At 40.0% G+C, this 23,409-nt stretch overlaps 1 protein-coding gene across 9 annotated transcripts; it reads left to right on the forward strand.

Moving 5' to 3' along the window:
- Positions 1–264: 264 nt before the first annotated feature.
- STAMBPL1 (STAM binding protein like 1) lies at positions 265–23,029 on the forward strand. 9 transcript variants are annotated; one of them, XM_080596994.1, is made up of 12 exons: positions 352–758; positions 3,261–3,314; positions 11,572–11,759; positions 12,638–12,855; positions 13,878–13,953; positions 14,595–14,690; positions 15,924–16,269; positions 16,925–17,049; positions 17,951–18,088; positions 18,757–18,869; positions 20,983–21,082; positions 22,707–23,029. In XM_080596994.1, the coding sequence occupies exons 3-12, from the start codon at positions 11,679–11,681 to the stop codon at positions 22,761–22,763; spliced, it is 1,350 nt and encodes a 449-aa protein (XP_080453120.1). In that variant the 5' UTR covers positions 352–758; positions 3,261–3,314; positions 11,572–11,678; the 3' UTR covers positions 22,764–23,029. The 9 variants fall into 9 exon arrangements, with proteins under 9 accessions (XP_080453115.1, XP_080453123.1, XP_080453120.1 ...); XM_080596990.1 differs by having other exon boundaries at positions 352–742; positions 11,555–11,759; XM_080596991.1 differs by having other exon boundaries at positions 352–742.
- Positions 23,030–23,409: the final 380 nt, after the last annotated feature.

The following is a 23,409-nucleotide window of genomic DNA, read 5'->3' on the forward strand; positions in this document are numbered from 1 at the left end:
TGAGCTGCGTATCTGTCCCCTGACACGCTTTTTAAGCCTCTCTCAATGCCACTGGGCACTGCCAGCTCCCTTGCTGCACCAAGTATCATTCGCCTTGTTCCAGCTTCAGCTCCGCAGCCCTGACGACCTTCTGCGAGCAGCACGCCGAGCACTACATCCTCACGGAAACCTTCCTGCCCACCCACGGGCTCTCCCCTCGGTAACTCGAGCGCTGCTCCCGCCCGGCTCGGGGCTCGGCCCCCCCGCGTGCCCACGGCGGCTGGGCGCTGCCCGACCGAAATGGCGGCGGGCCGGGCCCGCGGCCCTCGGCGGGCGGGGAGGGGACGAGGCCCGGCGAGCCCCGCTGGGGGTGCGGGCGGCCGCAGCCCCCCGCCCTCGCCCCCCGCAGCCTCGGCGGCCGTCGGGCCGCAACGGCAGCACGGCGGCGCCCCCGGCCGCAGGGCAGCCAGGCGGCCCGGCGGCTCTGCCGGCGCAGGCTCCTCCCTTCGCCCCGCTCCGTGACCCGGCTGCGGCAGCGGAGGGCGTTGCGATCCGCTCCGCTCCGCTCCTCTCCGCGGGGCGCCCCTCGCCTCGCCTCGCCTCCTGCCGCCCCCGCGCAGCCGCCGCCTTCCCCGGCTGGTGCCGACGGTGCCCGGGGCCGGGGTAGCGGTGCCCGCGGGCAGCCCCGGGCCCGGCGGGGTGGGAGCTGCCGCTGCTGCGACCCCCCCGAGCCTGCGGAGCGGCGCCGAGCGGAGCCGGGGAGGTGAGGAGGGAGGCAGGTGAGGTGGGAGGGAAGGCAGGGGGGTGCCGGCACCCCGCTTTTAGGCGTCCCTGGCCCCAGCCGCGTGCCTGCGAGAGGCTCGGGACAGAAAATGAAAGGTTTAGAAAAAAAAAAAAGGGTGGGGGGGGTGTTGCTTGGCCATCTGTAACCCTCCCGTAAGGTGTTTCTGGTCGTGTAACTGCGTTTTGTACCTACGGCATCCCTGTAGGGCCTCACGTGTCTCCCCCAGGTGCACCAGGCAGCTAACGTAATGTCTCCAAGGCGTGGATGCACTTTCCCTTTTCAGAAGGGCGACACAAAGTCTCTTCTGGGGGAAGTCCATTTGGTTGGGAATTTCTTTTGTTTAATATGCATGCGGTTCTGCGTATATGGCAGGGAGGTCATGGGCAGAAAGGGCACGCTTCGTGCTGAAACGGAAACGTGGGGTTACGCGGTCTTGGATGGCTGGTGGCTCCCGGGGCTTCGTTCCTCAGGCTCAGGGCGATTTGGAGGAACTTCTGGCTTCGCGTGAGTGGGTTTCTCCTTGTTGTAGGCTGAAGTGGTTGACTGTCCAAGCTGGAGTTGCACGTTTTTGGTAAATTGCTTTAGACCAGCAGGTCCTAGAAAATGTGATACGGACCCATAACTTCATGAGGTATCCCTAGGAGGAGGCAGTCTAGGTTTGTTGTGGGTGTTGCTGAGGCAGTATAATGTGTTTCTCTGTAACAGCTGGATTTTCTGAAGCCCCAAATGCATTTCTGTCTTGTGTATTGTATATCTGTGTGCTCAGGCTGTTAATAACTGAATCAGAGGCCGTTGTTGACCAATCCAGAGATCCCTAGATCACGGGACAGCGTAGGAAGCTGTATTTGCAAGTGCTGTAGAATTGTACAGGTGCAAATTTCATGTTTATGTTTCTTCTGTAGTATTTTAAGTGCTTGTAATTTCAGGAATTTTATTTTTCAGTGTTAGGTTTAAAAACAGGGTTCGGTGTCTTGATCAATGAGAACACTATGAAGGCATTTCTCATGGTTTACGTTATGTGTCTACGTAAGTTCAAGATCAGGCCGTAAGTCATTTCCTGGGAGTTAATCACCATGCTGGGGGAGGGTACAAGGTGAGGGGTGTCACGAAATCTTCAGCTGCTGCAGGAGTTGCAAGGTGACTTATGCATGAAGACACTGAGCAAATGCAGTATAATAATAAAAGTTTGGTCTCTGTTTGCCTGACTTGTATGCATAGGGTTTTGTGTTTGGTTTTTGTTTTTTTTTTTTTTTCCTGGTCTTATCTGACTCCTGCTGTTTTATTTCTACGTCAAAGGTTACATTTCCAGTTTGTGTTCTGAAACTTAGGTTGCTGACCTGTAATGAAAGTCTTAGTCTACAAAATTTTAATAAATATGTAATGTTTTGATTGCCTTGCCATAAAACATATTTTCTGGGCAAAGTTTTTATTGTAACTAGAAGTATCAGTCCATGAAAGCAAGTGATCTTGCCAACATCATACAGTTCCTGAATGATCCATACATGGTGGCTTACTACTCTTGCTGCACAGGCATCCCTCTTCTAAAAATCCAGCATTTCGAATCTTACATGGATGATGATACCTCGTGTGATGCCATGAGTCAGGCACCTGCTCAGACACGACCCTTTGCCCACCACTTCCTACTGGCAGCTCCAGATGACTCACAGTTCAGCACGCAACGTGTTGAAGTGTGTTAGGGAGGCAGTGGGCTTTCTACATAATCATTGCAGAAAGTGCCTCCATCCTTCAGTGTCTCCAAATCACAGTGAGAAGGCCTTCAGAGATTTCTAGCCCTTTCCATTGATAAGGAACAGAGCTCGGATAGGCTGTAAAAATCATCAGACTCATCCTGAAGGGACAAACAATGAATTTGGAAATTATTTTGGCTCAGAGATAGGCTGTGCATAGCTTCACTGGGATGAACAGCCTGTTGAGCTGCAGACATATGAGTTAACTGCACATCACTGTGCTATTAACTTTGAGACCCTGGATAATTGAGCCAAAGTAAAATCAGCTTACAGGGCTGCTTGAGTTACACTCAGTGCCCCTGTAAAGCATGTGCTTATCACTGTTAATCTTAGCAAACTTACAAAAGAGAAAATAGGTATTTTAAGTATTTTCTTCTTTTTTTTTTTTCAAGTAGGAAAAAAAAAGGACTAAAGCACATCAAACTCTTCATATAAAGTCAGACATTACTGTTTTTTTTCCATATACTCATAGCACAAGAGATCCTCCAGCAAGGTCAGAGCAGGAGGTCAAAGACTTCATTATGAAATCAACAAACTGTAGTATCTTGTATGTTTCTGTAGTATCTATGTACGTTTCTGTAGTATGATGCTTATGCCTGGTTAGGTGGTTACTTGTGCTAGTTGACCACACTTCTTCCTGTAGGTAATAGCGCTATCAGGTTTTTTACCTGCACTTTGCTTATTTAACCATAAGTGTACGAAACAATCAGAATCCATTGAAGTAATGCCCCAATTTTTTTTTTTTCTAGATTTGAGGCCACAACACAGGCATCATTCTTTATGGATAATTTAAAAGACATGAGGTAAACTGTGAATTTGTGTTAGAAATATCTGCTAAACTTAATTCTCCCTTTTTTTGTTACCTATGTTATGAGCTGTAACATATAAGACAGAATAGTAATGTGTCATCCAGTAGAAACAGAAATTGATTGTTGCAGCTGGTTACTTGCCCTATTAACAAGTGTCCTAATTAGAGGTTAGGGAATGTCAAACTGTTATAGAATTAAGTAGCAAATACTGTCAGACAAACCGTTGTCTTTTATAGGAAGAACAGGAAGACTCTTAAACCTTCCTGAGGCTTTGAGAGAAGTAGGGCTACAGGCAGGAAATCTGTGAAACCTGAGAATTTGCAAGTAATCGTGCTTTCTCTCTTTCTTGGAAATCTCTGAAGTGTTGCAGACCTCTGTGCTGATCTTAGCCTCTCATTTGTTTCCCTTGGCAACACAGCTTCTTGTCTTCATGATGGAAGTTAGTTTTATCCATGATGATATGTACTGCAGGTATCTTGTTTCAGTATTTCAGCTGAACCATCAAAGAACAAATCATATAAAAATAGCTATTTCTTTTGTTTCTTCCCTCTTCTGGCTTAATATGCCCAGGTACACTAATTTTTCTGGGGGACTGTTGTGGATTTCCTAAAGGACGAATAGAGCGCTGTTCCTCTACGCAATGTCTAAAATACCCTTTTAATGGGTTACTGGAGAGATGCTGTCCTGTGTTGCATAAGAATATTTCAGTCACTGCCTAAAATTGCTGCTGATCTGTAATTCCAGTTGTTCTGGTGATACTTTATCTGTTACATCAAAAATGCTTTTCTGCTGAAACTGAATGGTGTTACCAAAAAGGGAGAGGGAGAAATTGTGTTTTGTTTTGACAGAAGAAACCACAAGACAAAGAACCATCTGAGTTCACAGGCCAGTGGCCTGTTCACATATGCATGTTTCAGTGCTCAGAATTTCCTGTCTGTTTTTCCGGACGTTCTCTTAAAAGTGGCTAATAATTGGTGTAGACAGAGCATATTAATAACTCTGGTGGCAAGCCATCACCTGTGCATACAGCACAAGTGCACAGGGTTATGTAACAGTAGCACAGACATAGCAAATCTTGACTTCAAAATAGTCTGCGTAAAAATGAATGAGAAAATAGATGTGGGTCAGAGTCCTTTGTGCTGTGAAGTGATGGGAAATGTCTGTGGGTGCCGCAGTCATAGTCTTTGTAGTGGTGATGCTTCTCCCCAAAGCGATTAATTCAGTTTCTTAGTCAACTTACTGATACCCTAAGTTTAAAACGTATACCAGCACACCCTCCCGTCTTAGTCACTGACCTTCAACAGTTAACCTCAGTGGGTTGGATCAGTGTCCTGTGAGCTGAATAGGTAAGCGCCAGATGTTAGAAAGAAACTGAAAGAAACTGGTCTTAAATTAATATCATGCCAAACTGGAAGAGGACTGAGTGGTGGAATAAACTGTCAGTTTCGAGTTAGTGCTCGAGACAGCAAGTGAGGTTTTCTTTTTGTGTGCTTCCTTTTTGTGGAAGGGGAGATAATAAGATGGACTTTATTACCCATGGGCAAGGATAAGAGACTTTGCACATGCATTTGTGTTGTATAATTTTCTTCCTTACCAGGAACAGAAAATGTAGATGAGCAAACGGTTCTTTCATGTGTCATGTTAGGTATGATTTGCTTATTGTAGTGGTTTATCAGATTCTCAGCAGACCTGATAGCGATCTAATTTTATTGAAGTGGTTTCTTAATGCAGTAACATTTGTATCTGTTCCAAAAGGAAAAAAACCTGTCCCTAGAAAACAGCCGATGGTATGGAAGTAGCTACGTTCACTAACTGCAGTCAACCAAATGTTAGCTGAGCAACTTTAAAAGTCTTCAAAGAATTGTTCTCACTTTTTTAGCAGTTGAAAAACAGATTCTTGTAATTCATCTTGTTTAGATGAAAATAAAGCTCAATTTTGTGATGTAAGATTCAGCAATGAGTGGTGTAACCCTACGGGGAAGATTTGGGTTTGGCAGATCAGTGCAAGGAAGATCTCTGCACATGATTTCTCCCTCTCAGTACTTAAGGGGGTAAAGATGCTACTGCCTGTACACCACCAACACAGTCACCAGAGAGACCTTTAGGCAGCGTCTGGGGAGGTGTGTGGGGCTGGTCCTTCACAGGAGGTGAAAACAAGGATATAACCATGACCCACAACCAGGAGAGAGCATTGTGTAGCTCAGCAGGTGCCTGTAGGAGCTAGTGAAGCCTAGGAGGAGATGTTGTCAGTGCTCTTTATCCGTAGCCACAGGGCCAAGAGGCAGTGTTAAATTATGAACCGTTACTGAGACAGGCTTTTCTTGTGCCAAGTTGGTAGCTCCTACTATGAAGAGCAACTTCTCCATTGAATGATGTGGGGTTGTCAGCAAACGGTTTCTTGTAGTGCTTCTCTTCTCTGAAAGGCCCTTCTGTTGTTTTGTGTTAGTTGTGTGATTTTTTTTCTCTCAGCACAAGAGAATGATCTTGCCATGACATTCAGTGCTTTGTTGTTTTGTTTTGTTTTTGTTTTTTTCCAGAAGAGACTACTTACTATACTAGCTGAATCACTTGTTGTAATGGGGAACTGTCGTTTCAAAAAACATGCTGACAGATAAACATGCTGTTTCTTTTTGGAGAGAACCAACAGAAGGCAGTTTGCTGTTTAGGCTGTTTTTAGCATATTTTATATCAAACCCATGTGTGTGTAAATGATTATGTGCTGTACCAATATGCCTGGCATTTCAAAAAGGGCTTGAATGAGATAGGTGCCTGTATTTCTAACTTATATTTCACTAAAGACAGTTAATATCCACTTCAAAACACACGAGTACGGGTATCTGCATGACTTGTTGGCATGAAACAGTCATTTATCTTCATGTAGCAATGACTGGATGTGCTCTATTTCGGGTTTGCTGAGACAATTGAATTCTATTATGGGCAGTTAAAAGATGGTTTTGCACTTGCTAATTTGACTATTTTAGTGAGGACGGGCCTCTTTGTGGTTTGTGACATCTTTATTCTAGGGTTCTATAATCATCACACTTGATAGTGTAGTAAAACAAACTATTACTGTTTTAGCTTCATATTGCAGTATTAAAGTAACCTTTTTCTTTTTTTATCATAGAAAGAATGTAGAGCAGTGCTCTCAGGAGTAGCTTATAAAAAGTGGAACTGTGCCATATTTTAGATCTTGTATTAGCAAATATTTCTAGACCCTAATCACAGTGAACTGAAGTGAATGATTTCAATGGGCAGCACATCTGGGCTCTGCATTCTACCAAAAGAGCAAACAGAGGATAGATGTTTCTAAAATAATTTATACTGAAAATACGCAAAGAATAAATCATTGCTAATGCCCCAGGTTTCTATTATTTTTAACAGAATCTTAGCCCTGGCATTAAAAAATGCTGTGGTAATTTTTACCAATGATCTCTTTAATGCAGCTTTTTAGTAAGACTAACATTCCCACTATTGACAAGCGCTGCTGGCAGTAGCGAAATCAGTGTGTTACCACTAAGCAAGTCCCTTGAAATTAAAAAGTATGTTACAAGGTGGGAAAGTGGAAATTAATGATTAAACTAATACATCGTTAAGTTAGGCCGTTACTTGTTTATAAATCTAAAAAGCTCACTCGATATCTAAAAACCTCTTGTGAAGATAGAAGAAAGAAAAGCGGCCTCAAGGCCCGAGTGAGGTGGGGAAACCCATCCTGGTGCTTCCGCGGCCCGGGGGCTCTGGGCTGCTGTCACCCCGGGCACCCCAGCAGGCCCCGTCAGAGCCTGCCTGCATGGCCTGCGTGGTCGCACGCGGCCGGGTTGTGCTCCCGGGGCGTTTCGGAGCCTGCCCAGCTCCGAGCATAGGTGGTACACGCTCCTTCTGCCCAGACTGCGAGCTGGCCCCGTACAGGCATCGCAAGCACAAGCTGTGGGGCTTCGTTGGCTCGGTACTGCACCTGGGGTAATTAGCCTTGCTGCGCAGCCCTGCGTACCGCCTTTCGCTGTCACAGGGCACGGTTCTGTAGCTTCCAGACTCAGCTGGGTCTGAGCACAGGCAAAGGGGCTCTTGTTTGTCCACGTCCACCCAGACTGACAGTTAGAAACATGCCAGTGCAGTATCCTGTGAGGGTGTTGGAGAATTTGTGGTGAATTGTGGTGCTAAACCTCTCAGAAAAGCCATGAACGTGTGTGTGCCTTCACCAGATCTTCTCATTACCACCTCTGTCTCATTAGCCTACTCTTGACTTTTGATGATCTTGATATACTCTATGTCGCTTGATGTACTATTTGCATATACTTCAAGATAAAATTGCTCTGTTTTTCATTCTCCTTTCACTTGGTACCATGCTTGTTAGCCTGAACAGAAAGAATGATTTTAATGGCACTTAAAACACTGGTCTTGCTTTGCTCCGTTTCCTGTGGCTGAGGGCCTTTGATTTAATTAAGCTGGATTTTCAGAAGAATTAATCGTAGTATAATAACGTGGATTGAATAGGAAAATAAGTGGGTTTTTCTGAGGTGGAAATGGGATTTGGTAAGGAGCGTCTGATTAAATGAGGAAAATATCTTAACTGTTGAATGGATGTTACATTCTTATATTCTGATAATGATTCTCAGAAAATTCATCATTACAGAAAACTTAGCATGCTAAATCTACAGACATTTCTTGTTAATCAGACATTACCTACGTCCCTCTAAATTAGCTGGAGTGCCTGAAATTGGATAGCAGAAAAATGCATGTTTACTCTTAGAATTTAGAGCACTTCACGCTCTAACAGACTATGACAGCTCCATGCTGGTGTTGCTACTTATCCCACATGCTTGGGGCTGGAATGTGGTTCACTGTATTTGCATAACTATTTTGTATATCTGAATATAGTTAGTTTCAGTTACATGAAGAGGTCTCCTACTTGCCTTTCTCTTTGCTCTTGTAGAGTAAAATATGTGTTTATTCCACAAGACAAGGAGTCATTGATCAGGACTGGGCAGCTCTTGGTAAGCTCTGTACAAGTTCATAGGGTGCATTTTTAAAGCCAGCTCCTGCCAGTCATGCCCTCTGAAAGGGGCAGTCTGTCTGTCACCACCTCCACCTTTCTACCGCCTTCCGTACGTCCTAAGCTGAGAAATCACTCAAAGGAAGTAATTAATTAAAATGAGTCTACTTAACTTGAATTTAGATTAGATATAACTTGCCTTGAAGTCACTGTTGTCAACAAAGCAGAGGTAGAAAAAAGTATGGCGAGGGCAAGAGTGTGAAGCTGCAGCATTCACACTCATGCAGGAATGTTACGTGTGGAGGCATACCAGGGAATTGACAAATGTGTTTGTGGAGGTGGTTTTAGTAAAGCTTAATCTTCTGCCTTTTAATGATTTATAATTCTAGCCAGTGTGTCTGCATGTTAAGGGTAATATATAGTAGTGCAATCATAAAACAGCCAATGATCTTTTTAGGACTCCTTTTCCTTTTTTTTAATTATGCTGCCACCTGTAATAACTAATACATTTGAATCTTGTTTTGCATTTTTGTAAACGTGATACAAATTAAACCTAGTATTTCTTCTTCATTTAAAGTGTCTGGGTTTTAATGTGCTCCTGAAGCTAAGTTTAAAAAGTCCATTTCCTCTTTTATCTGTAGCGATTCTTCTGCTAACCCCTCACGCAGTAGGGTTTGACTGTGCTCGGTGCCTTGCTCTCTGCTGGGCTGCTTCAGCTTTTCAAAGCCTTGGCACAGTTTTGAGGAAGTGTGAGTTTCTGCTGTTACCAGATGTCTCTTGTTTAAAATAACTAGCACTAGGTATTTTTTTTCTTATTATTAATGATTCTTTTAGTTAAAAATCTAAATGAGAAATGTTTGCAAGTAAGGGGTTCTGTGATGCCTCCCTCTGCCAGTTCAAAAGATTTTGGCTGGGGGATACCACCAAGCTTCTTTAGCAAGGACTTCTTTGAGAATACTAGCAAAAAATAAAAAATAATAATAATAAAAAAAATGGTGGCTTCTGTGTTCCCTACTTGCTACACTAAGATTTTTCCACTTGTCTACCCACTAGGCTGAAAAGTCTTCAAGCTGTGGTAACAGTTGAAAGAAGCATATAATCCATATCCCCTCATTTGTCCGTTTCCATGCTGCATTTTGTAGAAAGTCCTTAAGGACAGTGTTTGAAAAGCAGTTTTCTTGTATAAGAGCTGCTAATTGAAATAGAAGTAATTGAAATAGGAATTGAAAAAAATACATTTCTGCACCCTTTAATTTTGAACAGTATTTTTTGGAATAAATTGAATGTCTAGACCATTTTGCAGCTTGTCACAGTTAGGTGCATACCTTAGATCAAAACCAGCCTTCCAGTCAGTCATTGTGGATCTCCCAGTTGCTATTAGGGGAACAAAAGATATATAATAATTAAAATCTGCAAATGATGGATAATAAATGAATAAGTGGTTTTAAAATACATGCTTTTTAGTTCTGAGAGTGCTTTTCTTTGTTTGTTTGTTTTATTAATGTTCCTAAGCCACACAAAACATATGAATGCAGTCTCTTACTGAAGATGTTATTTGTTCTGAGCATCTGAGCTGCAGGGAGAGAAAACTAATGTGAGCTCTGCACTGGCTTGGCTTGTAGTCCTCTCCTTTCACGGTCTACCATAGCTACCATTTTCCAACTAAGAAGGCTTTCAAGTGGAACTAGCCGCAGGGCACTATAAACATAGCTTTGGTATATACTACAGCAAAAATATTTCATTATCATGGTCCCTTGAGACCTTTCTGCAGCCTGTGAATTGGCAATGAGTAGCGCTCTCCTGCCAAGCTAATCGTTTACACCAGAGCTCCATCATTATAAAATGAAATTATTTAGAGTACTTTTTCTATCAGTGCTACCACCTCAGCTAATGTTGATATTTTGAGTGTATAAGCCAAGTTCCATTTTTTTTCTTTCCAAAAGGGTATTGGAAATCATGCAAGTGTTTTGAATGCCTTGAACTGAAAGAAGTTAGCCTTGAGATTGCATTCACAGGTCTGTGAGATACCAAATGAAGAGAATAAAAATCCTGAAAATGCAAAGCAGGGGTATAAAGTCAAGCAAGAATATATTAGTTGAGATTAGGTCATACATAAAAACAGGGTGAGATTGATTCAGTAAGTGTACCATTACAAAGAAACAGGATGATTCTGATTATTTTAAGGAAAGCATATTGCTTAAATGAATGTAATGTCTCCTGTAACATTTGGTGATAACATTAACACTAATGATTAAAAGTAAAGACTAACCTAATAGATATTGTTAGTTTTGAGAAAAATGAAGAAGACCCAAATACAGAAATCAATACTTCAGGAGACAGCTAAAAATGTATTACGATTGTTCTCCTCTAACCCCGAATCCTCTTGCTTCTAGGAAGATGTGCTGAGAAAATATCTTTGCTGAACCCTCTGTTTATGCTTCTGTGAAAGCATAAAGCATATCTATTGCAATATATGAAGAGTCTTTGACATTTGGAATCAAATCTGTTTGGATTGAGAGCTCAAAAGTGAAAGGCCACATTAGCAGCTTCATTTTCATATTTCCAGTGTAATTTAAATAATTCATTTCCCTTTTTTTTATGATGACCACGCCATGTCTAAATATATGTCTTTACTTGTTCAGAGCTGTGCAAGGAGCGATTACTATCAGTCGACTTGTCATATTTCATTGTGTTTTGAGTGGTGTTGAAGTCAGCAAGTTGTACAGGTGGAGCACAGAGTGCTTGAAATATTTCCTGTATGCTATATTACTGATATGAGTTCATGTGCTAAGTTTTATTTTTAATTATAAGCTTAGCAGGAAAAAAGGTGCTAAATTCATGCTGTTTATAAATATGTTTGTCAGAACATATGCTCAAGGAAGCAGATTCTGTGCTTAGTCTTTGAAGTTTTTTCATTTAATGCTTGAAAGTTGGCTTGCTTGTGTGTTTGTGCTACTTGGTTGTGTTGTTGGTTTTTTTTCAAGTTGCTGTTGAAGTTGTAGAAATAATTTGCTGTGTTGCATTTGAATCCACTGTACTAATGTTAGAACAGGTCAGCTAGCTCACAAGTGTCCTGCAAGGCCTCATGCATTCCTGCTTTAAATTCTAAATGCCTGCTAAATTCTAGATTGTTATTAAGTATGTAAGTATTGTGATACTGAAGTGATGAGTGGGTGCAGGCATGCAAACTGATGTGACATTTGAATGTATTTTTAATCTGAATGACTTGTCCTATTTCTTCCAGCACCCAACCACAATCAGCATATTGCTGCTGTTAAGTTTCCCTTGGACTAATAGACTCTGAGGCAGCCTGCTGCAAATATTGAACATCAGATTGATACTTCAGTCATCCTGTCCTTCGCAGTAAGATGGAGACTTTGGAGAAAAAGAGTGATCTTGGTTTGCAGACAGAGGTCAACATGGAACAACCATTCAGTATTAGTTCCTTGGTACGTATTACGAAAAATGCTTTAATGGCTTAGCATCCTCTTTCAAATAAGCAATAATTTATAACCTGCTTAGCAGTGCTACTGTCAGCTGAAAGGCTGTTTTCTTGAATTCTGCCAGTTCCTCACAAGTTCTGCTTGGTAGTTTCATTGGAATTTTATTTCCGTGTGTGTGGCTTATAGGGTTTTAGCTTGTTTCAGTGATCACGGTTTTAAGAAGTTGACGTAAATGTTTTGAATAGAAAAAGTAAACCTTTACAACATAAGATGAAACAACTTGCAGTAGCCACTTATTTAACCACTTAACAGGAAGGTAATGATTGCAATAAGCAACTCTGCTTCTTCTTCAGTAGAATCACTTCTAGGTTCTTCGACTCTGCTTCCTTTGAAACTGTAAAATGAACTGTTGATTAACCAGGAAAACATACTGCTTTTTGTTAGTTGACCTGTACCCAGAAGTCATATCCAATATAGCATATAACAGTAGTTTGCTTAGTCATGCAGATTATTTTAATAACGTAAGGTAATTATTTTTTTAACGTAAGGTAGAACCTTACAGAATTTCGTATTTGGGGGATTCTGAAGAGGACACACTGTGTTGCTTTTGATCACTTCTGCCGGGGTTTACTTTTTTTTTTTTTTTTCCTTTTATATGTATGTATATGTATTGACAGAGAGAAGATTTGGGGAGAGGGATAAGATAATTTTTTACTTTTATTGCAATTGAGAAACATTAAAATGTTTTAACTGTTGTTAGCAGTGAGGAAACTGATACCTATTTTGAGAAGCTGAAGATTTCCCTTGAGTTTCTTGAATGAGATCATTTACTGAAAGAGAACTGTAGTATCTGGCTCTCCTTGCTAATCTCTGTTCTTTTTCAGAAAAAGCTAGTAGCTATTCCTGACCATACAGACATCTCTGTGACCCCAGAAGAGAGAGTACGTGCCTTAAGCAAACTTGGCAGCAATATCACAATCAATGAAGACATCACTCCACGTCGTTACTTTAGATCTGGAGTAGAGATGGAGCGAATGGCATCAATATATATGGAGGAGGGAAACCTGGAGAATGCTTTTGTTTTTTATAACAAGTTCATAACGTAAGAAACAGTTTGTGATCTTTAGAGCTTATCGTTCTGAGTAAATTAAAATGAAGATTTGCAGTGATAATAGTCCTATCTGTCTCTTAACTGGCAGGCATGAGTTAACCTCATGTACAAAGGCTGAAATTAACTATACTGTAAGACCTGTGAGAATCAGGAGATAGGTGATAATATTGTACAGCACTGTAAAAAAAAAAAAATTGTCTCTTTTTAGTTTTCATCCCCAAGAGGTTTAAGCATAATTTGTTGGAAAAATATATCGATGGCAGATTTAAACTTTTTATCTAGCTAGCTTTGCTGTAGGATTGATTGGTTTGTTTTGATGCTTCTAAAAATATGTATATCTTAGATTATTGTTTTTTTAATAATAAGAAACCTCCTTCCCTCCCCTAATTTTCATCATACTCTGAAAACTAAGCCAAATCTTTCATACTCAACTTTATTTTAGATGTATGTATCTCTATAAGGAGGGTCTGGAGGTGAACATTGCATAAATTGTAGAAAAAATGATTAGCAGCTGAGAATTCCAAACTTTTCTGCAGCTAAGCATCGCCACAATTTAGATGTCTGGATGGGTTAATAATACTGCAGTTAGCTGTGCAGCTTGATCTGGTAAAAATGACTGCTTTAATGATAGTGCTTTATTTAAGATTCAGCATTTCAGCTAAGGAGACAGATTAAGACAGCAGAAATAAGATTTAGTAACACTGGCCATGGTGGAGGTTTTTTTCAGGTGCTGAGTGCTAGTTAACCCTGTTTTAATCAAGCCCACTACTAAAGAGAAACAAAATATATTCAGGTGTAGAAAATAAGCTCCTGTCATTATCCTCTGTGTCCATACAAGTCCGTACAAGAGATTAAGTGTTAATTTAAACAAATGAACATACAGAAACCTGCTTCGAGTCACGTGGAATTCAGTGTTTAACAGTTATAACGTGAAACTGATTTCTCTGCCAAAGTAAAAGCTAACGTAGTTATTCCTCTGGTTACTAAGACAAACCTGCTGTTTAATTTTCTAGCTTGTTTGTGGAAAAACTGCCCAGTCACCGAGACTATCACCAATGTGCAGTACCAGAAAAACAAGTTATTATTAAGGTAGGGTTACTGTTTCCTGAACTTCAAGAAATGTTTCCTCTATTTCTGTTCTTTCCTATCATTCCTTTTCCCCCAGTGCAAATGTAGTCCAAGGCAGCCAATGCAGTTTGAAGTTCTGATAACTTTGTCAAGTCATTTATGTTTTATTTTGGTTTAACCACATGATCATTACTGAAAATTAATTTATCATTCTATAAGGTGAACAAGAACGGTCTCTGAATAAGTCAGTAGATTGTTGGAAACCCAAGTATATTTCTGAAATAGTAGTTGGCCCTAGTTTTTTTATAAAATACATCTACATCAAAAATGTAAGTTATCACACACCTGTTAAACAAGACAGATAACAGATCACTAGAAAAAATATCTTTTCCTAAGATAACAAGTAGTCTTGTTATAGGTAACTCCTTTCACTGATAGAAACTAATATGGCTTTATTTGAAACCAATGTACCAAGTTTAATAAGCTGATGATTTAGTGTGTATTTCTTCTTTTCTTTCCTGGGAGAAGAGCAGGTTTCTTTTTATTATTTTTTATTTTTAAATCCGTATTACAGATGAGTATGGTTTTCAGGTGGTCCTTTTATGAAGTAAAAAGTTAACTTACCTGTCTTTCTACCCTACCCCATCCCACCCCACCCAAAGAAACTGAAGGAGGTTGCATTTCCACGGACAGATGAACTGAAGAGAGATCTTTTAAAAAAATATAACTTAGAATATCAAGAATACATGCAAAACAAAGTAAGTTTTATGTGGTTATGAAATCATTGTTGTATGAATATTTTTCTATTGTATAAAACTTCTTAAAAATAAAGCAGTAAAATGGCAGTTCTGCAAGACCATAGTCACCCAGCAGACTGCTTAGAATGACTTCTCACATCTCAGAATCTGATCAGCTGGTCATTTGAAAATAAGTAATGCACATGTGAGCTTGGAAATATATGTTCTGTCATATTTACGTATTGATAGTAAAAGAAAATCAGAATAGGTCTACAGTACATTCTGATTCAGTTTTATAGATGGTATTTTTCATTTCATAAAAACTTGTCTTGGAAAAGAGTGTCTGGGGAAAAGACATCTTTTCTTTCCTTCCCTTGAAATGGAACTAGGGAATTATGGAGAGGAAAAAAAATAAATAAATAAACAAAATAAAAACACCACACCAAAAAAAAAATCCTGTCACTGATTGGTTTGAGGCTTTCTTTCCCTTTATATTTTGTTCATGACAAGAAATTACTTTAATCGAGTTCTCTTACTTGCCTTTGAAGATGCTTGATGCTGTCCCTATAATGGGGGTAGGAAAAAACTGTTGAAACCTGAAGCTTCCCTGTCTGGAACAGCAGTTGTCCTGGGGGCTGGGGTCAAAGCCCAGACAGGTGGCAGAGATGGCACTGAACGTCTCTGAGGCTGGGGAGGGCATGCACAGGGAGTCAGGATAAGCCCCTGTCAGTACAAGGAGCAATCCAGGGAAAGCTAAGAAAAGAAAGAAGCAGGAGAAAATTGGCCTATCCAAACAGCAGCAACAAGCTACAAAACCAGGTAATAACATGGATTATGAAATCTACCCAGAAAAGCGATGTGCTTGTGGATCTCTTGCTACACTGCAAGTTGTAAGGACTTCTAATCTCTTTACCACCACTGTTCTGAAAACTCCTTTAATGGCTATATTGCAGTTGGCTCAATGAGGCAAGTGTTCTCACTACTGAAATAAAACACAGAGCATCATAGGTAGGCATGCTGCAAGCTTTGTGTTGGAAGCTTCCTTGCTTATGGTATTTTGTTCCGTATCATGCTGCTCTGGGGGCCAGAGCTGTATTTGGCACTTCAGCCAACAGGTTTCCAAAGGCTTTTAGATGTTAATGACAGGGTTTGATGGTTTTGTTAAACAATTAGATTGCTTCTTTCCTCTCATTTTTGTAGGGTTTTTTTTTTATATATAATTCTGAGAATGTAACTGTTTTGCATATGTTTCAGAACAAATGTAAAACTGAATTTCTGAAGAAACTAGAACAGCAGAGGCTTATAGAGGCAGAGAAGAAACGAATCGCACACATGCGGCAACAGCAGCTTGAATCAGAACAGTTTCAATTCTTTGAGGATCAACTTAAGAAGCAAGAACTAGCTCGGGATCAGAAAATTAAAGACAGCATGGTTATGTCTGAACAGATAGATGGAAGTATGCTATCTTGTATTTCTGTACCTGAGAACAGTTCCTTATCTACCACGTTGCTTGAAAAAAACGAGAAGAGTGGCTCTACTGGACATTCACCTCCAGTAAACCGGGCCCTAAAGCCAGCAGCTGCTTTAAGTGCTGTTCAGAGTAAGTGCATAGATTTTGTACTCTTTGTCTGCTGCGCTTCTGCTTATAGCAGTCCACACGTTGCATATGCATATGATGATGGTTGGACTTGATGATCTTAAAGGTCTTTTCCAACCTAAATGATTTTATGATTTATTCCCTTTGAGAGTGTCTGTAGTGAAATAAGCATGAACAGGTTAATGTACACACAACAGTTCTATATAGTTTTCTCTCAATAGTTTTAAGAGAGGAGATTTGTTATACGTTTTCCAGCTGAGTGCCAGTAAATGGATCTGGAGATGGAACCTCAGTGTTCCTATGGCACAAAGTCTGAATATTGTCAGGGGCTTCAAGGGAACAGAAGCAGAACCTGCAGAGGGCTCAGTCAGAGAGGCTTTTTGAAAAGCCCTGGCCTATAAAATGGGATCAACTCACTGTCCCCTCAGATGCAATCTAGCTAGGTTATACCTCACTTTGGCATGACGTGCTTGCACTGTAGATGTAGTCTCATTAGAAATGTGTGATGTGATGAGTATAATTCCTTAATCTTTAATAATTTCCTGTAACTGTGTACATTACCTTATTTTAAGGAACTTCACTGTGTAAGCTACATATGCCTTTTTATTTTTTTTTCTCTCTCTCTCTCTGTCTCTCTTTTTGTCTATTTGTTTGTTAGCTCAATTGGCTGAAGCACTCAGAGGTGTAATTTTACCCAGGGATCTCTGTCACAAATTTCTGCTGCTAGCAGAGGCAAATACATTAAGAGGAATAGAGACATGTGGAATTCTCTGTGGAAAACTGGTACAGTTCAACCTTCACATTCGTATGGGGAAGACATTTTGGTAGTGCAATATTTTCCTGTAATATGCTGGTTTCAGAGCAAAAGAAGATCTAAACAATTAGTCTCTAATGTAACTAACTTCATATTATAACCTGAGTGGTCACTTCACCAGCATGGCCTCCAGCTTGCCTTATTGAGGAAATACTTGATCCAAGAACCCTGCTCGTCGTATATTTTAGCAAGTTTTTCAGTATGCTATACAATACAGGCTTTTTCAAGTACTTTCTTGGCATTCATCTAAGCTAAGTGAGGTTTAGTCACAGGACAATGGAATATAAAGACTGTTAGAACGTACTGGGGTCATCAAATTCATAATAGCAACAGAACAGAAAAGAAACCACCATCCCTATCATGCTGTAGAACATTTTCGGGGGGAGGGGGGGAGTCTGTTTTGTTTTTCCCTTGACCTAGATAGCAGTGTCCTTTCAGAGCAGGGAAAAATGTCATGGCTGATGCTGGCATACAAAGAATTTTAGAGATGATGTCCAGTTGTATTTGAATCATGTCAAGAGAAAGAATAGCAAAAGTAGTGATGTTCCAAGGTGCACAGAAAATAACAATTCTCAAACCTCTCTTTGTTCCCATGTTTTTAATTTTTTTCAAAGGACATCTTTTTCAGTGGTCTCTGTGGCCATTTCAATACAACAATTTTATGCTGTTATTCATACTACCCTGTATGTTTCCATGATAATATGCTAGGGCATGTTTTCAGGTGTACTAGGTCGGTATAGTGGCATGGCAGTCAGTGGACATACACCACTTTGGTTTAGCTGAAAGGCTGACCTGCTTCAGATTCTCATTCAGCATTTATTCAGTAGTTCAATTGTTCCATTCTAAGTTATCTCAACATTTGTTTTACAGACACACAATGAATTTACTATTACCCATGTAATAGTGCCAAAGCAATCTGCAGGACCAGACTACTGTGATATGGAGAATGTGGAAGAATTATTTGGTATTCAGGATCAGTATGATCTCCTCACTTTGGGTTGGATCCATGTGCGTACGTCTCACCGATTCTAGCTTTCTGTATCAGCTCTGCATACTATATATAAAGAACCCTGTAAATAAACTAGAGAAATAACTAGCATAATACAAATGAATTTGCTCATTTAATTCTAATCATAGTGATGTAAATGAACATTAATGTTCTCCACAGATAACAAGTATCTCTTAATCTATGAAGTTGAGGCATCCTGTTTACACAATAGAGCCTGCTTTTGCCGTTGCAACTTTTGTTTATGTCTGTTTGTGGATATTTTATTACTTTCTAATGCCATTTCGTTTCCATTGTATTCAAAATCCTTTCAAAGTTTTGGGGTATCATGTTGCTTAAATTCTGTATTAATTATGTGGAGTGTGATTTCACTCTTAGAGATTTTGAACAATCATTTCCCTTTTGTCCTGTGCTTCTTCATTCTACTTTTTTTCCCCACCATGATCAGAAAACTGCTTGTACATCTGGGTCTGAATGTGTTCCCATGAAGTTCATAATGAAAAGCTACTCTAACAATGTAGAATCTGGGTTAATAGGACATTAAGAAACCAATCTGGGGAAAATACTGATGCATTTACGAGTTAAAAATTATTGTTCTTTCTTGAATGCATGTTGACCTTGACTTATAAGGAGTATTTCATGATGTTGAGTTTTCCTTTTCTTTTTGTAGACACATCCAACACAAACTGCATTCTTATCCAGTGTTGATCTTCATACTCATTGTTCTTACCAGCTAATGTTACCAGAGGCCATTGCGATTGTTTGTTCACCAAAACATAACGAGTGAGTTCTGATTTTTGTAAGTAATATGTAGATATATTCCCCCGCTCCTTATCTTAAAATGTGATCAAATGCAAACAGCACATGTCAACTGGGGTGAAGGACAGGAATGGGCATATCGTGAGTTTTTCTTTAGTCTGTTTAGACTTGCATTCCAGTCAGTCTGTATGCACAGTATTGTTTCTGGCTTCTTTCTCCTCCTCCATTTGTAGCTCCAGGTTTTAAACTTTGATTTATTTTTATACTCTACTCAAACAAGTAGTAATAACAGGAGCTGTTTTACTGTAGACTTCATTGCCTGTGGCTTACCACAGAGCTATCGTCATTCTGTCTGATGAAGGAAATGGAAGGGTAAGACATTTCTGTGACTAGAAACTTGTAGGACGATACGAAAATTGCTGTTTTAGGAGTAGAAAGATAAAGGACACTCTTTCCCTATTAAGGTCCTATTTTCATATTTCATAAAATACAATCAGTGAGTATGTGGAAAAACCTGGAACTGTATAACAAGTAATGTGAAGGTTTACTATGTAATAGACTATACAGAAAGATTGTTAAGTCTCCATCCTTGGAGCTACTCAAAATTGAGTGGATTAAAGACCTGGGCAACCTACTCAAGGTTCTACTTGAGCAGGGAGTTTTGACCAGATTATCAGAGGTTCCTTCCAACTTTGACAACTCAGTGATTATCCTTTGGTGTGCTTGACATTTCAAGTCTCTGTGGCTAACTCTGTTGTTTAGTTTGTACCTGTCTTCAGCCTGCCTTTCTGGCCTTCTGCCCCCGTAGATGACTCCTATTATAGTTGGCCAACTTCCCATATGGGCCATTCAGGTAGCAGAGCTGTAAATACAGCTTGAGTGATAAGTGCATGAGCATTAGGCTTTGTGACTTTGAGCAGCAGCGTTTGCATACCGTCTGAAATCTCTGGCCTTGTAAACTGCTTTCATAGCTTTTGCTCGTAATCTGTAACCAGCTCTAACCTGCTACTCCTGTCCGTAACATTAATTGATCAGATGTTGTCCTGCAGTTCTTAGGTAATCACTTTTTTGTGAAAATAAGAATAGTTTAAGGTGTGGCCACGGTAAATCAAATAGATAGCGATCAGCAGTAATGTTTTATAAGTAAACTTTCTTAGATGTTGCATTTTGGTGTATCTGTTTTGGAACTAGAAGTGTCAAGCTGCTTCTACTGCACCCTAAATGCAGCAAAAATGTTGCTAACAGGACTAGACTCTGGTCAGATTGTGTTGCCAGCTGTGACTGTGCTGTAGATGAGTATCTATGGAGCATTTTATTGCGAAACAGTTACAGCATATTGGCACACTTCAGGTGGGATTCTGTTTGTGCACCTGTGCTATGCACAGCATTACTCTGTGCCAGAGCATCCTCTACAGGTGGCAAAAGAGGTCCTTGCTTACCAGCATGCTGCTTTGGTTGGTCTAAACAAGATTCCAAGCATATTGTAAATAAATAATGCAATAAATGCTTCATGCTTTGCGTCCTCAATTTCCTAATCCTATTTTCATCTGACGAAATAATGTTGATTTCATGGAGGCTTCTTACCTGAATATAGATTCAATAGCCATCCAAAGCCAGCCCCTTCAGTATTATTTGAGTCAATCTGTAGAGGCAGTGTTTTTTTGTAGATGTGTGGTTTGTTTTTAAACTACTTATTCTATACTCAAAGTGGAGTGTTAGATCATATATATTCAGCAGTGTATTTTTTAGTGCTTTGTATTACCTAGAAGAGTGGGGAGGATGTATACTCCCAGTAGCTACTTACAGAGCTTCTAGGCTGTTCTTTTTGTGTTGCCCCTCCAGTGAACAACCCAGAGCAGCCACGGATACTCTGTGGCTGTTCCTATATGAATTTACCTCCTCCCTTAGTGGGCTAAACTGCCTAACAGGAATAGCATCAAGTATTATGTCTTCTCCTCCCATTTCCTCACCACATCTCCCTTCACTGCAAGATAACTCATATAAGGTTCAACCCAACCTTAGCTCCTGTATATCAGAGGTTATTGAGTACCATCACGTTGTTTAGCTAAGCATGTGAATTTGTGCACTGGTATTATGGGGACATTAAATAACAGTAGTTTCACCTTTTGCTTTCCAGCACTGGCATCTTCAGACTTACTAATGCTGGCATGCTTGAAGTTTCTGCTTGTAAAAAGAAGGGATTCCATCCACATACAAAGGATCCTAGGTTATTTAATGTAAGTATATAATCTATATAATCCAGTATGTTTTTGACTATTGAAATTCTTGCCCGTGGTTCTAATGCAAGCAGAAATTGTAGCTGCTTCAGATTAGGTTTCCTTATACTTTTCCCCCATCTTAATAACTCCTTATGCATACTTCTCTGACAAAGGCAGACATCAGGAATCTATTTAAGCAGTCGGTAGCATCCCTGAGATGACTTTTGTTACGCACTGCCATTCAGATAGTGGCTAGCCAGAGGCAGTTGCCATCAGTCACAACTTGTACTTGTTTTCAAAAGAAGCAAAAGCCACAGATTCAAGTAGGAGTTGTTCCTGAGTGCTTCAGTTTTTAAACAAAAACAGCTGTGTTGTCCCACCAGCACATCCCAGCTGCTAAAAAGTGCAATTATGAGTAGATTAAACCCATTTCCTTCATTTGCCATTTTCTTGCAGCTTCTCATAAGCTTTTCTCAGTAACTACCACATGTTTTTATGTTGTGATAGCATGATATACTGTGTGGATGGCTGAACTGTATAGTCATTCAGAATTATCAGAAATGCCACTGCTATCTGGAAGAAAATCTTTATCTTTGAATAATTAAGATTTTTTTAAATGAGACAGTTCAAATAGACAACAACTCATACCCCTAACTCAAAGTAAAATGATTAAGAGCAAGTAATACTAAAAGATGACTTTAAAAAAATACTTCTTTTTGATAGAACTTCCAGAATATCAGTACTACTCAAGGAGAGTTTAAATTATTTGTTTTGCTTACATCATTGACCCTAGGGGTATTGAGAAGGTAGTCCAAGTCTGAAAAAATATTTATGCTTTTGTTCCAGATAAGCTCTTTTGGGTAGTCCTTTACTGACTTAGTTTACGAATGAAGTTACTGGCCACTTGAGCACATTTATAAACAGTAGATGCATTGCTGGTATCCCATATCAAACACAAATATCCTTGCAAGTACAATCCCCAAAACGCATTTATCTGCCAGTAAGAACAGTAAGATCACAGCGTTTTTTTTTCCTGGAGGAAAAATATCAGGGGTGTTAATAGAGGAAGCTTCCTGAAACCTGACTAGAACAAATCTAACACACATCTGTCAGGTTTCTGGAAAAGAGCTCTTCTCCACAGATCCAACACATGCTTACACATTACTTTGTGAAGGCTGTGGCTAAAGACACAAGCTAGTCCTAAATGCTTTAAAAAAAAAAAAAAAAAAAGTGGGCAGACATCTGAAGCTACTGCAGAAAGAGAACAGAGTTTACGCTTAACCTGCTGTTGCCCTCCATGCACCTGATCTAATGCAACACACAGCTCCTTCTCCCTCCCTTTCAGATATCCCATGATGTGAGACATAAAGCATAGCACTGAGCTATAATCTGCTTCAGAAGCCAAGCACTAAATGATATCCTCTATAGAAATTTTCTGTTTCCATGTTGTAGTCCTTGCTTTAGTCAGCAGTCTACACCTGTGACGGTAACGTTTGCCTGTAAACAGGCACAGTGATAGGTATAGTCAAAGTTGAATATATAGCATATTAAGCAGGCTCAGAAAATTAAAAAGAAACTACTGTCTAAAATATGCAATTTTACTGAAACGTATTTGTGAGTAATGCATTGATTTCTTCTGCAGCCGTGTACCCACGTGGTTGGAAAAGACATAAAGATAATTGTGCTGGATCTGAGGTGATACAGATGGACAATAACAAGTTGCTAAACAAGTGGTCAAAAGAGAAAAATGGCTTCCTGTTTTTCCTACATTTTCAGAAATGACTTTTATATTTATACATTTTAGATTGAGTGGTTTGATATTTATTGCTTTAGCCTGTTTTGGAGTTATTTTGTTGCTCTGTCAAGATGGAGTTCAGTGGCATTACCCCTGAATCTGTAAAAGCATCATCTCACTAAAACCAACAATAAAATGAACTTCAAATAACAGAAACAAAGTTGAAATAAGTAATGCTTCCTTTGTCATTTGTTAGCAGTAATTACTCTCTGAGAATTATAGATTTTTTAACAGCTTTTTAAGACTTTCAGCTACTTAAATCTATTCACTGCTTCAGTGAGTTTACTTTATATGTGGTAGAGACAAACACATCGGTTCAGCAATTTTTGTTTTCATCCTTATATAGCTCGTGTTTCTACTAACTCATTAAACAGAAAACACAAATCCTTTACCTGAGTGCTGACCCTCATAACATCCTGGAATAGCAGAGAGGTTTTGGAGTCCCGTGGAAAACTGTCTTCTCCAGCAACCCTCTAGCAGAAACTCCCATTTGAAATCTAGTTGATCCTGCAAGGGATTCCCTGGATCTGTCTAGAGCTGGATAGAAAGA

The sequence above is a fragment of the Anser brachyrhynchus genome, assembly GCF_964034855.1.
Source record: "Anser brachyrhynchus genome assembly, chromosome: 6".
NCBI classification, from domain to species: Eukaryota; Metazoa; Chordata; class Aves; order Anseriformes; family Anatidae; genus Anser; species Anser brachyrhynchus.